This window comes from Aulostomus chinensis, chromosome 23, assembly GCF_037954235.1.
Source record: "Aulostomus chinensis isolate RoL2024-O1b breed Wild chromosome 23, RoL_Achi_v1.0, whole genome shotgun sequence".
NCBI lineage: Eukaryota > Metazoa > Chordata > Actinopteri > Syngnathiformes > Aulostomidae > Aulostomus > Aulostomus chinensis.
In genome coordinates this window covers 3426314-3440371 of record NC_141342.1, presented here as the reverse complement: position 1 = coordinate 3440371, position 14058 = coordinate 3426314, and the positions used below count along the sequence as shown (strand labels likewise).

The 14058-nt window shown below is 43.8% G+C and overlaps 1 protein-coding gene across 3 annotated transcripts in view; it reads right to left on the bottom strand.

Moving 5' to 3' along the window:
• The window catches only part of myocd (myocardin), a 113075-nt gene continuing 99017 nt past the window's right edge, over positions 1–14058 (bottom strand). For 2 of the 3 annotated variants that reach the window (XM_086196042.1, XM_086196040.1), the window contains 10 exons: positions 13133–13317; positions 11352–11456; positions 10963–11270; positions 9626–9782; positions 8993–9526; positions 7569–8075; positions 5865–6011; positions 5437–5556; positions 3532–3589; positions 1–3267 (listed from right to left, as the gene is read on the bottom strand). In XM_086196042.1, the coding sequence (XP_086052168.1) occupies positions 2732–3267; positions 3532–3589; positions 5437–5556; positions 5865–6011; positions 7569–8075; positions 8993–9526; positions 9626–9782; positions 10963–11270; positions 11352–11456; positions 13133–13317 (2657 nt within the window). In that variant the 3' untranslated portion in view covers positions 1–2731. The remainder of the gene's footprint in view (positions 3268–3531; positions 3590–5436; positions 5557–5864; positions 6012–7568; positions 8076–8992; positions 9527–9625; positions 9783–10962; positions 11271–11351; positions 11457–13132; positions 13318–14058) is intronic. The other variant, XM_086196041.1, reaches the window with a different exon arrangement.

Below are 14058 nucleotides of genomic sequence, written 5' to 3'. Positions count from 1 at the left end.
GTACATTTATTGCTCTTCTTTCTGTAGTATACAGGAATGCAGGCAAATACAATTTTTACAATAAAGCAAGTCAGTGGCCAAGCAACATGGAAGCTTCTGTCAGTATTTTTTTTTTCAAATGGGGAAAACTATAGTAACCAAACACATTAATAAAAGGCCAGTTGCTATTCTTCCAACTCAAGTCAGGAGGATAGAGCACATCAGCCTTGTCATATATTCAAAATAATGGGTTCACTACATGGAACATTAGAGTGGGTGATCAATTTAAGGAAAAACAAAGGGTTGGGCCAGCAGAACAGCTCTGGTGCACCTCGACAAGATTCTACAAGTCTCTGTTGGAAGGATGAGCTCTGTTTCTTTTTCAAGGTTTTCCCTCATTTGGCATTTTGATGGTCCAAAATCTCCCATATTGGTTAGCACTGTTCCTACCTCCTCTCGAGCTCTTTCAGCATCTGGTTCATCCTTCCGAGTGGGATTGGATATTAATTGTACGGCGAAGAACACCGAAACAGCAGAACCTTCCTCTTCTCTGCTTTCTTTTGTTTCCCCCCTCTCTTAATTGTCACATATTCGAAGAGACCAGGGCGCAGGGTCGAAGGCAGGCCCAGGAGAAGCGCCAGGCGTAGAGGAAACACTGTAGCCAGCTAACTAGCAGTTCAGCCAGTTAAACTGTCTGGTGGCACTTCTACTCTTTACAAATTGGGCTGCAGTTGTGAATACACTGTAATTCAATAATGGCATTCAGTGAGTGTCCAGGTCTAATTAAACATCCACGGGATGAAGCTGTATGGTGTGGCCCATGTTTATTAAAAGCATAACAGTAAACGCAAGAATTCATTTGACCAATGAACTTAAAGCAACAGTTCCAACAGTTTGGGAAACAAACTTATTCACGTTCTTGCTGAGAGTTGAGCAATGAGGACGATCATGTGACTCTACTGCCGCCCTCAGACTGTTCTGTTCATCTTTTTTTTTTACAAGCATAGTTTCACGCAAGGGCTGGGAACGGGGAAGCAGTTTAGAATCGTTTAATTCAGAATAAGCCAGGGTTAAAAATGATGAGTGGTGCCATCACTGAGCAGAGCTAGCCGTTTCCCCTGTCCCAGTCTTTATGCTAAGCTAACCTAGCTAGTAGCTGGATGTAGCTTTACTGAAAAGATATAAAACAAAAATGACTGACCTTCTCATTTAACTCTCATCACAAATGTAAATAAGGTATTATTCCCAAAATGTATTCAACATTTCATGTGCAACAAACAGAAAATGACTGACCAAAACTGAAACCTTAGCATCGGTGTTCTGAGTCTGAAATTCTCTCACTACTGTGTGTCAAAGGCTTCGGTACAAGTTTGTGCTGAGTTAAAAGGCAGTATTCACAGTTAAGATCTGAATATATTACATTTTCCTATTCACAAGTGCTAGAAATGGACGTTTCTGCTTTATATGATTCTTCGATTCTTCTCAAAGGAGTAGATTTCAGGAAGCATTACTTTTTGAAGTGGTTACCTCTGTGGTCAAGTGATCGCAACGTTTTCTATAAATCTAAAAGAGCCCCAATCTATTTGAAAGGAATGTCAGTATAAATATAGCACATGGAGGTACAAATATTATAAAAAAAACACCAAATAAATAACTGTGATTGGCCTGGAAAAATATAAGGGTGAAATTTGAAAGGACAAAAGTAAGAAAAAAAAAATGGAGATGAAGTTGCGTTTTCAGTTTGTTGGCATATATGTGTTAATATCTTTTTGTCAAAGCCAAAAGGACAAACCTGACATTTCTGGAGCTTCCAACAACAACGTCTTTCAGGGAATGGTCAATTCACACGCTGAAAAGGCTAAACTGCTATATAATTATTTGTAAGTAAAAGCTGTTGATACACATTTTCCCTCCTATTACACTGATAAGACCAAAGGTTTTTCACAGGCTTTCATTTCTTTCTATAATGTGGGTAAATATGACAAACAGTGAGAAGAAGAAACTTGTAAAAAAAAAAAAAGGAAAAAAAAAGGTCCCTCAAAGGATTGCCAACCATTTCTACACATGTTCTAAGCACAAGCAACCTGTGACAAAGGTGTATTAAGCTAAAGGTGCACGGTGATTTTTTTGTGTGTGTGTGTTCATATTTACATCCAATGATGAGCTGATTACATAAAAATACACTTGATTTTTGTCTTCTCTCACGCTGCTGACAAAATCCGCAGACGTCATCTTGTCTCCGTCAGCACAGATATTTACAGAATGGCCGTATTAAGCAACCCAATTCACCTTGTAATTCCTTTTTCCAGTAATACAAACATAGACTGCGAAAGTATACAATGATTGTCAAAATGTGCCTTCAAGTCTAGCTGGTGTAACACTGATATTGCATTGGGTGTTGGTGTAGAGCTCTGTGGTCACTGGGTAGTCAATCCTTCACGTCTCCACGGTCGTATGTTGTGCGCATCTTCGTCCAAAAAGGACAAAGATCATGTCTGATCTTTGGTTTCTGGGTTTGACGACAAGACGAGAACCTCATTTTAATGAAGCAAAAAGTCAAAAGAAACTTCTTTATGACATTCTGTAGTGCAGCACAGTCTTTGGATGGAGGCGAATAGTCGACACTTCACGTCGCTGTAACAAGGAGTACATTAAGGCACGGAGTCACTTCTTTGGTGTGGTCGTAGCTGGTGTTTGTCTGTACCGCTACATGAGCGCTGGTGTTTGGCAGCAATTGCGTGGTGTGCAGCATTCACCAGTGCTCCAGGTGCAGGTCCATAGCAGAGTTCAAGTTAATGTCTGTGACGTCCAGGAACTCTGTGTTGAAAATGCTGGGCACGCTTGGCGGAGCAACACTGAAGGCCGTGGCTGAACTGGGTGGCGTCAGGTCCAGCCACTCCATGGTCTCCCATGGCGTCTCGCTGAAGGTCATGCTGACCATCCCCTGCACCTCGGGGGTGGCGGACACTTTGCTGACGGGTGACAAAGGCGTGTCCATCAGCTCCCTGTTGGTGGGAAGTTTGTCCTGCTGGGGATGATGAGGGTGGCGGTGCTGGTTGTGGGGGCTGCCGTATCCTTCGCTGTCTCTGTTTCCATCATCTTCACGGCCCCCGTCCTCCGTAGCCATTTTAAGAAGAGTTGCCTCGCCGCCTCGGCCAACTGGACTGCTGAGCAGAGTCTCTAGGTGGCTGTCTGCTATGTGATTGGCCGAGTGGTCGTAAGGAAGCTGAGTGGGTTGCAGGTGTTCGTAATGTCGGTGGAACCTCGGGAAAAGTAGGCCAGGACACCCTGGGAACACAGTAATGTGAGGCACAACTTTGGTTACAGAGGACCTCCCCCTCTCTTCTCTGGCGTTAGCTGGCATCTCTTGAAGAGAAAGAGGAGAGGAGGGAGGATCACCACGGGCAGAGAGATCTGACACCAGAGGGCGGGCTAACACTGATCCAAAGCTCTAGTCGGAATCACAAGTCAAGCCAAAGAGCACATGCAGGTGCAGGATCAGCCACGCTTAGTTTCCTGCACACTCACATTAGTTATCAAGCGTCACCTTACCTCCACTCTCTATCAGAACGTCCAGCAGTTCATCCATCTGCTGACTTCTGGTCAGTTGCTGTAACGGTAATGATAGTGAATAAACGGTGAATATTTATTACAATGGACAAATATCTGAAGAAAAAAAACTGAATGACATTGACTTGAAAAAGCTGCAAGCATACAAGCAGACAGTGTTTTCATGTTGCAAACATGTTTGGAAAATCAGTAGATTAGTGGAGGAAAAAAGTGGACAGTGTTTGCACAGCTGGCTGCTTCTAGATGGACGTTCCAGTTTGATTTTCTACTGAAAGGGAAACAAAATCACAGCAGCAGCAAAGACCTCTTTGCTATCAGACTCCTGCCTGCAGTCAGTTGAGCTGCCCCCTGCTGGCCACGTGAAAGAGTGCAGGTTTAGTGCTCCTCTGCATTTACTTCACTGTCATTCTGGAAAAGTATGTCTGCGTCTCATGGTTACAAACCAGACTTTGTTGTTTGGGAGGTTGAATGTGGGTCATCAGAGGAAAATAGCTTAGAACATCACAGACTGGCTTTGTTGCTCTGAAATACAGTGAAATACCGCAGGGACTTAATGATGCGGCGGTTCTCAGGTGCAGAGACGGTGTGGAGTTACGACTGGTCCTCGCTGCTCGCTCACATGCAGATGGCATGCAAGAAATAAACTAGTTGAAGTCTACAATTTCATGCTTCTTAATCTCTTATTTCGAAACTACATCTTTGAAATTTCGAATGCTATTGATGGACATTATGAAAGACTAACATCGAAAGATATGGCTGAAAACGGCAGTACCACGGCAGCAATAGCAGGGAGGCCCCAGTCTGGCACCAGCTATGAGCTGTGCTAAGCTAAAACAGGCTAACACAACAATGGAGTTGCTAGTTCCTCACAACTACGGTTTGGAGCTGTGAGAGGAAACTCTACTTCTGGACTGTCATATTGCTTGCATGCTGGGAGCTTTCCGCTAGGAATGCTAGAGCTAGTTTTTGAAATATCTCAGCAGTGACACTTAACCACTTAGATTCCTACATGCACAAGTTGCAGCCAAGCAGACCAGGCTTCTACGTATGCTCAGAAATACTTTTTTTTTTAACTGCTGTGAGATACACAAATTTGGTAAACACCCATTGTTTGGAGGTACAAATAACTAGACACAATCGTAATGTAGCTTGTTAGATACCGATACAGATAAATGCAGAAAAACGTGCATTTTTTTCTGGGTTAGCTAGCCAGCGAGTTACAATCCATTTTCAAGCTGGCACAGTTTATTACCCACTTGGCAAATCTGTTGTAATTTTCAGAAAGAATTTGCTACCCGTTAGCGGCCATACCCCGATACAACAGACTGGTATTGGAGAGTTCTCTAAACAGTAGATTGGATTAGTTTTTAGTTTAGATAAACTCATGTAAGGATTAAATGTTTTGGATTTTTTTTTTTGTGTGTGAACAATATATATTTCTAAATAAATCTTTAACAATCTGTGTCTCTTTCCCATTTTTGTATCAGCTACTATTGCTACTTGTGCTTTCGTGTAAACTTATGCAGCAATAAGCTGATATAATTAATCATTTATGGCATTCTCTCACTCTGCTAAAAGTGCCTTGTGCAGATGGGAAAATAATTTTGCCCGTTTCAGTCAACCCATCAACATGCTTCTGTCTGCCTTCATTACATGTTAGCATGTTTAAAACACAATCGGCTTCGGACTTGGTTAATGCTGAACAAAAGTCAGTGCGTTGGAGAAAGCAATGGATGAAAGTAAGAGATGCAATACAGGTGATGGATGTCAAGAGACCAACAGGAGAAAACACAGGGGAAAAGAGTAGAATTAGAGCAACGCCAATAGGAACAATCAAATCTATGGCCAGCCATTATCTATGGAGTTTTAGCAGTGACTTAAATTTACCTGCTTGACTGCATCCTCATAGCATGGGGGCTGTCTTAAGTCAGATGCAGCTGAATCTGAGCTACTGATGGACACTTGGCACTTTTGGCCAGCATGCCGAGGAGAGGGCAATACTGACATCTACATGGAAAATAGGTGAGAAGTGACGTTAGCCCTCTGATTAGAGTAGGGAAGCTTCCTGAGTGTGACACAAGTACCATGAACAACGGCCCTGGTGTGACTGAAGGCTTGGCGTTGTGTTCTTGTGAAGGAAACCTGACATGTGAAGGATGGTGTGATTAAGACGGATGAACTTTGTTCCAAAGAGTAGAGATATGACAAGAGTGATGATGCACCTCAGAGACAGATCACAAATGAATGGGAAGCAGAAAAATGGTGGATGTGTAGTTATTCAGATAATTAGTCTCTTTCATGGTTGCATTGTTCACCTTTGGTTGCATGCTTGGGTTCTCAACCTTGGCTGAGCTGCTGTGGTTAAGGCCGCAATCGGCTGTGGAGGAGAAGCCTCCCTGAAGGCCTCTTTGGTCTGATGCATAAGAGCAGTTCACGGGCGGGCCGCCGTTTTTCGGCTGTACCTGTAGGTTGAGAGCACATGCAGAACATTTAGGACAGTCACAGTAGAAATCACTGAGTTCTAGAACGCAGTATAACTTAGAGTTGCAAAGCTGTGGGTTTAGTGAAACACAGTATCGAGTGATTTGGCCGCCTGCCTACTCTGGCTGTTTTGATGCGGCACTGCAACTGCAGTTGAAAAGAAATGAACAGTGTATTAACTTCAAAGATCCGAATCAAGTATGAAGTATCCATGAACGTCAGTGAGTTAAAACACGCACACTTATGCAGTTTGACAAATATTTCATGCACTAATGCAATTGTAGTGATTTTCCTAATTGTTGATTTCATCGCTGACAAAAGTGGGAGATTTATTAAAAAGGTATTTTTCCAATTGGCTGCAGGTGTAATGTTTCCTGAAGGCCGAGTGTGTGTTGAATTTGTATTCTTCATTCAGTACTTTGATGCTGCAGAGATATTCCAGCATGGCTCCTTGGTGTAGATCCCAGCACTGTCATTTCACGCTGTTACTGGATTCAAATGTGAGTAATGACACAAGAGCGGTAATTCCTGCTAACATCAATATCGCAATGCAACAAAGAAAAATAGAAGTAGAATTGTTGGTGATTTGTGGGTCCACATGGGGATGTTGTGGCCCAGACCACATGCTCCATGCTCACGGCACTTATATTTCTGTAGTGTGCACAAGAACAAATGAGAGAGTGAGTGGTTCCAAAGGCTAAATTCAGAATTTGGATGCGTGGTACTGCTGTTTTATTTCCTTAATATAAATGAAAAGGAGAAAATGGCCAGGAAAGAGAAATATTCGTGTTCGGATTGTTGTAATTTCACCATACACAAGAGGGAGGTGTCCCAGTCAATATATTCTAAATACTAATGATAATAATGTTGGACTGAACTGTCACTATTTTTATTAATATTATTCAGGTTAAAAAAAAATAGTGGGAGTTATTTTCTGCCAGTTTCAGTACATTTTGATGAATTTTCAGAGAGTAAGTCAGTTTGCGTCTATTAAATCTCAGAACTTGGTTTATGGAGAGAATTACTTACTCGAGAAGCTCTCTCTCTCTCTCTCTCTCTCTCTCTCTCTCTCTCTCTCTCTCTCTCACACACACACACACACACACACACACACACACACACACACACACTGTAATGATGACTAAAAACTTGCATAAGCCAGCAAGGACTCTGACAGACAATATCTACAAAGTTAGGCTTTTTAAGAAGGTCTCAGTGTCCCACGCGTCAAAAGACTAAATATATTAAGAAAAGAAAACTCACTTTTCTGCCAAACTTTCCTCTCCAGATATCTACTCAGACAGCCAGGAGAACACTCCCACTGACAGAAATTCAACATTTCAGTTGTGGATATTAATGGCCAGTACACTGAGACATAAAAACCCCCTGCCTCTAGGCTCTGGAGCGTTCCAGGTAATCAAATCATTGTAAACATTAATAGGTTCAATTACATTCACTCAAAGATGACTTTCAGAAAGTCTTTAACAGACAGAGGACCCAGCACGTCTGGTGAGGAAGAGGGATGGGGGAGTTCATACCTGCATGCTGCGTGCTCTGTTGTTGCAGTGGGGCTGGGGGTGACCGCAGCCGTCCCTCCCCAGCGGAGGGGACAGCAGGTAGGGGTTGTTAGGAGACGAAGGCTGTGGGCTACCGGAAGGCTTCCCGATGGGCGAGTCTTGTGGTGAGCACTGTGGGCTGAGGAACGCAGACATAGTGGAGGGGCTGCCCGAGGGAGGGGCTGTGTCCATACATTGTGGCCCACCATGGCCCCCCATGTTAGGGAGCAGGGGGTTACAGTGTCCCATGTCCTCCATGCAGTTCCCAGGAGAGCTCTTGATCTGTTTGGGAGAGGACAGAGGGCAGCTGGAGGAGAGGGACGGAGGCTCCTGTTTGATGGTCACTCCAAAGAAACGCTGGCCCATCATAGGAGGGGGCTGCTGCTGGTGCATGGAGGGGAGGTGGGACTGAGATGGAGGGGTGATGGTGTCCTGTGTCGCTCCATAGCAGCGTTTCCTCTTATGAAGCTGCATCTTCAGCTCTTCAACCTGATAAGCATGACCACAAGTTACAGTGTATCAGTGAGTGCCCTATGATTAGACTGCAAAGTTTTCATCTCAGGACCCCCAAAATGAAGGTGCCAGAGACTTTCTAGCAGACGCTGAATCATGGCGTTTTCTGAAACCTGACCTCTTCAGGGCAAAACTTCTCGTTATTTTGGTATTTTTATCTTTAGAAACAATTCAGGCCTTGTGCCCCAATGTGGGAACCTCGTCTGTGTAATAAATCTTGGTTCATGTTGGATTAATATCGGTGATGATTCGTGTCAGGGCCTTTTCTACAAAGCTCCCCTGGTTTCTTTCTAATCTTAGTTTTTGTGTGAAGAATTCATTCACTTCCCCACTAGTTTGGATTGCTTTGTAAAGCCTGTTTGAGTAGTTGAATACAAACTTAATACATCGTTAGAAGGAACCTCAAACCCCACTGGAATATTCAAACAGTGAGTTAGCGTGACGAACCAACCCAAAGCCAATGCGCCGTTGATGTCATGGCGTCTACCTTCTATCTTAAAAGCTGTATTAAATTGTTTTGATCTTCTAGTAATTCTATTTCCTGAAATAGATAAAACACATTGATTTAATGCAATAAAACTTTTAGATTTTCCAAAACAATCAACATATCATGAGATCAGAAAATACATGATAGCACTGCTAGACACGCAGAATTTGCATGGAAGAGTCATTTCTTTATTTCACACACACACAAAAAAATCCCAAAAGTTTTAGAGCAAACCCTGATTTGTTTAAATAAAGCGAGTTGATGGATTAGAAGCTGCGCATCCTCATGAAAAAGGCTCGTCGACTGGAGCTTTTCTACATAACACGACAGAGACAGTGGTGGGCCTCTAGGGGGCCTCGTGAGTCCTCTCACCTGTGGAGGGTGAATGTAGCCTGCTGCCACCCACCTGCCTCTGCTCCTGGTGCAGCTTCCACGTTAGCTCTTCAATCACCTTCTGCTTCTCCACTAGCATTTTATCTTTTTCTGCCTCCACGCCATCGATTCCTCCACCTTCCCCTGTCCTGGCTCCTCCCCCGCCCAGGCTCCCTCCTCCCAGACCCTCCTCCATGTTGAGCTGGGCCGGGGATGGCTGCAAAGCAAACTGGGGCGGCGAGGACATGGGCACATCGCTGAAGCTGTCTGGAAGCGAGCCACTGAGGGACAGCTCAGATGATGCTGGTGAGATGGGAGGGGTGGAGGAGGTGCTGGGGTAAGGGTAATAGCCTCCCTGGGACAAGGCACTGGAGGAGGACGGGGACTGGTAGGAGGACAGGGACCCAGTGGGAGTGACAGGGAAGGTCACAGTGGTGATGTCAGAGGAGTTTGAGGGTGAGGACCCAGAATTGGACTCTTTGAAGGGCCGCAGTCGCTCAATGAGAGCCGTCTTGGTGCCGGAGACGGGCATGCCTCGGATACGCAGGTGCTGCCTGAGCTCAGATACCTTAGCGAGATAAAACACCACAGAACAAAGAATTACTCCAAAATCTACTGCAGTATTTCTGATACAAGGTACTGCACATTTCTCTCCACTAACACCTACTTTCAGGTCATCCAGGTTGGCTGGCAGAGGCCCAGGTTTGACCGGTGAGATGTTGCTCTGGGTGGGGTACGTGTTCTTGACCGGGGAAGACGAGTTACTGTTGGCGGCGCTGGACGGGCCGCTGGAGCTGCAGGCCGACAGTTGCTCACTACTTCCTCTAGAATAGAAGAAGTAAAGCAGTCATGAACAACAACACAGTGGCGGTTATATAGAGCTGTAATTACTTTGATAAAACCTGCATTGCTCATAAGTTTTCTTCAAATGTCTTTAACATCTTAACAGAAAAAATTAAAATGCTTTTAAGATAAGATAAGATAAACCTATTCATCCCTCAGTGGGGAAACTGGCAAAGAGTTGCTATGGTAACTGAAGCAAAAGGTGCTTCAGGAAGTGTGACTGAAAACACAAATCAGTCAATCTTAACTATGTTTTCATTATTTTTAAGAATAAAAACGTACTATAATGCAACATTTTTAAAGCAATATGTAATTCTTTGCCCACAATTATGTTTTTTAACCGATTGAAGTAGGGGTGCTTCTGTTCTACAGTAGCCCACCTAAATGGATCAAAGCTGTAATTACACATTAATAATGACACGTGACCCAGGGTAACCTGGGGAACAGTAACAGCTCTGGCATAACATCAATAAGGTTGATACTTTACCTAAAAGGTGTATTTTATACTCACAAATAGGTTTCTGGAGCTCACCAAGGGTTTTTTCCCTCCTGCGTCACCTCTTTGTAACTTCAGAATGAAGAGAGAGCCAGCCACGTATGTAGAGCTAATGGCAACTGGCTAGCAGAAGTAAAACGAACCAAAAAAAAACGTCCATTGACAAACTTCAAAGAGTGCAGTCCCATAAAATCATCGTCTTCTTCATCCAACCGGCCAACAAACCCTCCCCGTTCAAGGTGGCGTTGAACTGGAGTTAAAGTTTGCGGACAGCAATGGACTATGCGCTCTCAGTCTCCGTTAGCTAAATATAAATGGCTGGCTCTTTCTGCATTCTGAGTTTCTAAGTGAACCTGGAGGGAAAAAATATCATCCTGAGCTCAAGGCACCTGTTTGAGAGTAATGAAGGCCCCTTTTTGATATTTGATATTTCTGATACACCATAGAATAAATGAGTAAAAGGTAGCTTCAGCTCATTAGCTGACAGAAGCTAACCTTTGAAGCGAAACTACAGTGTTACCAGTATTACAATAAAACCTTCTAAAATCCCGTATTTTAATGTACTAGCTAACATCAGCTTAATGTTAATCAGTGTGAGTGAGATGTGCTCCGATCTGCTTGTGTATGAGGCAGCCAGTACCTGCCGACCTCTTACTCTGACTTACTTCTGCAGCTGTGCTGCTGGGTGAGGCTGGTAGCTGAAGGCGGGCTGGCGCTGCTGAGCCTGTGGCTGTGGAGTGTGTGTGTGCTGCTGTGTCTGTGAGTGTGTGTGAGCGTGTTTCTGCTGGCTGAGGATCTGCAGCTGCAGGAAGAGCTGCTGCTGCTGCAGGAGGCGGGCGTAGGCTGAGTCCATGGGTGGAGGGGACTTCTCAGCCTTCTGGTCCGGAGGAATGTACTGGTGATATTTGAGCTTTTTCACTTTGGGCTTCACGTCTTTGGGCTTCTTGTGTCGGTTCTTGTCGGCTGTCTTGGACTGTTCAGAGAAAGGCAGGTGAAAGGACTGAACGCGGCTGACGCTTTCACTGTCTGCAGATCAGAAGAAGGATGTGCAAACCTTGACTATAGCAGGAACAGGGATGGGAGGAGTCGCCTGGCTGTTGTTAGTCCCAGACAGTCCTTCATCCTGGTTTTGATCAGGTGGGTCTCTGGGTACGCCCCCCTGCTCACAGTAACATGAACAGATATAGGTTTGATACAGGAGTGTGAAAAGTCAGAAGGGGTTTATTAGTCTGGTTTATTCGATATTGCGAGTCCTCCAACAGTTCAACTTCCCAAATGCAAATTTGTAAAATCTGCGTTTTGTTTTTTTTTTTGGAAATGAAGATTAAACAGGGACCACAATCAATCGGATCAATTGATGTCAAAGCATCTAACCGGTCAGAAAGACTGTGTTGTATGATGTCCTCCACAAAAACTCCACCAAAAATGTTTGTTGACTTTTGAGGATCTTTTTCAACTAAAACAAGACCAAATTAATAAAACTGACAAAAATGAGAATGAAGGTCAAGATTTTGTAGACTAAAAAAAATGATCAAAACCAACAATAATCAAACTTGATGAAATGTGACAAAAGCTTCCCGAGATTCCATTGACAAGCTCACGAGTGAAATGTGACTAAAATTAATCAGCGTTTTAGTCCGAAGTTTGAAGCCCAAACTAAATCAATCAGTTGTCCCAAAACCCTGATTGGGTGAACTGCAAAGAAGTTTATTTTCTTTGACAAACTAACAAAGTAAAATTTGTTGTCTGATAAATCAATCAAATAAAAGCACGTCTAGGATTACTAAATGTTACGAAAAGCAACAGAAACCTTTGACTAAAAACTGTTGCTCAAGTTAACATGAACCAAAAGACATTACTATTGCTTGCTGCTTGAAGCTAACAAGTTAGCAGTGATTAAGTGAAGCCATAATTTCACTTGGATATATATATATATATATATATATATATATATATATACATATATATATACATATATTCATACACAAATATACACACACACGTGTATATACATATATAAACGTGTATATACGTATATACACGTGTGTGTGTATATTTGTGTATGAATATGTGTGTATATATATATATATATATATACATATTCATACACAAATATACACACACACGTGTATATATGTATATATATGTATATATATATGAAGTATTTCAATATATTTCTGAGAAAACTTTGGCACACTGCAATAAAACAACGAGAAAAGCAACTGCCATTTAGCAGTTATTGCCGATTGGATGTGTTTTGGTCTGAGCATTTATGTTTTCTACAAAATGCTGAACTGTGTGTTTGTGTGCGTGTCTGTCTTTGTGCGTGTGTTTGTGTTTGTGTCTGCTTACAAGACAGTTTGTAACCCGGTTATTTCAAAAACATGCACAAGTATTGATGTTTCACAGGCAAAAGCTCTAAACAGTCATTTCCTTCAGACTTGAGTTTAGGATTCTGTTGAAACAGAACTCTGGAAGATGCATTGTAAACAACTCTCCTCATACATTTCGATGGACTGACCGTTGCCGGTGGTGACGGTTGGAGAAAGTGAGGTCATGGTGAGAGGAAGGTAAAAATCTCAGAAAACATTGGCAGCTGTGCTGGGGAGCTGACACAACGTGCAGGAATGCGCCACCTGCTTAGTCAAAAGCGGTGCAGCGGTCACTAGATTACAGGGGATGCTGAAGACGGTGATGCAGTTCCCTCTGAGACCACCAGAGGACAGAGCGAGCAAATCTTTGACGGTGAACAGATCATACAACGCCGCGAGGTGTGCATGATGGATGGGCACCAGTGAGCATAGGGAAAAAAAGGGACATGCGTGTCATTTATACCTGCTGCTGGTTGATGAGGGCTGGTGAGGAAGAGGAGGAGGGGGTGCTGCCCACAGCCTCAGACGAAGGGCAGGCCGAGCCCTGAGACTCATCGCTGTGATGTTGCTCTGGAGACAAACTCTCACTGCTGCTGTCCTCCTCAAAGGCATAGGAGTCCTCTTGCTTCGGGAACTTGCCATGGTTTACTGTGTGTGTGTGTGGGGGGGGGGGGCACAGAGGAGACAGGTGGGGGGGGGGGGGGGTCAGTGAGGTGCGATGTGGACGAGACAGTGTGAGTCTGTCACAGATCTGTGTCCCACTTCAGACATAAACCAGGCAGGTGCTGAAGTATTGCATTTCATCTACAGAATCTCAAAGATTGTTTGTCCTTTTTGTGGGATTAAACAAATACATCATCAATAACTATTAGATACTTGGTGAGGTTACAACATACAGACACAGCTCAGGCATGTCTATGTGTGTGTGTGTGTGTGTGTGTGTGTGTGTGTGTGCACGTGTGTGCGGTGCGACTCAGCTGTCAGGAAAGAAACACATTGCTAAAAAGCTTCCATTAACTTGTGGTTTTAGACTTTTCAAGTGGGCGTTTCATCCCTAATAGAGAACAGAATGGGTAAGAGTGGGTTAAGTCTGTTCCAGGCAATGACCGCAAGGCCCAGTGCTGCTGATGCTGGAAGTCTTTAGAAACTGGTAGCGACAGAACTGATGACTCCTACATGAGGAGGATGAAGAATATTGCACGTGTGTCAGTCTGCCAGCAGGTGTCTTTTGCTTGGTTCTGTTCCCCGGGGCCAGTGTGTGAGTGCAGCCTGTGAACCTGCCAGCTCACATCTGAAGTACCAGGTAAATCATTAGAACTGATGAGCCACTCTGGTCTCAGTGAAGCCCCTCATGCTTTCACCGGTGAGGTCGTGAAGTTAGTGTGACAT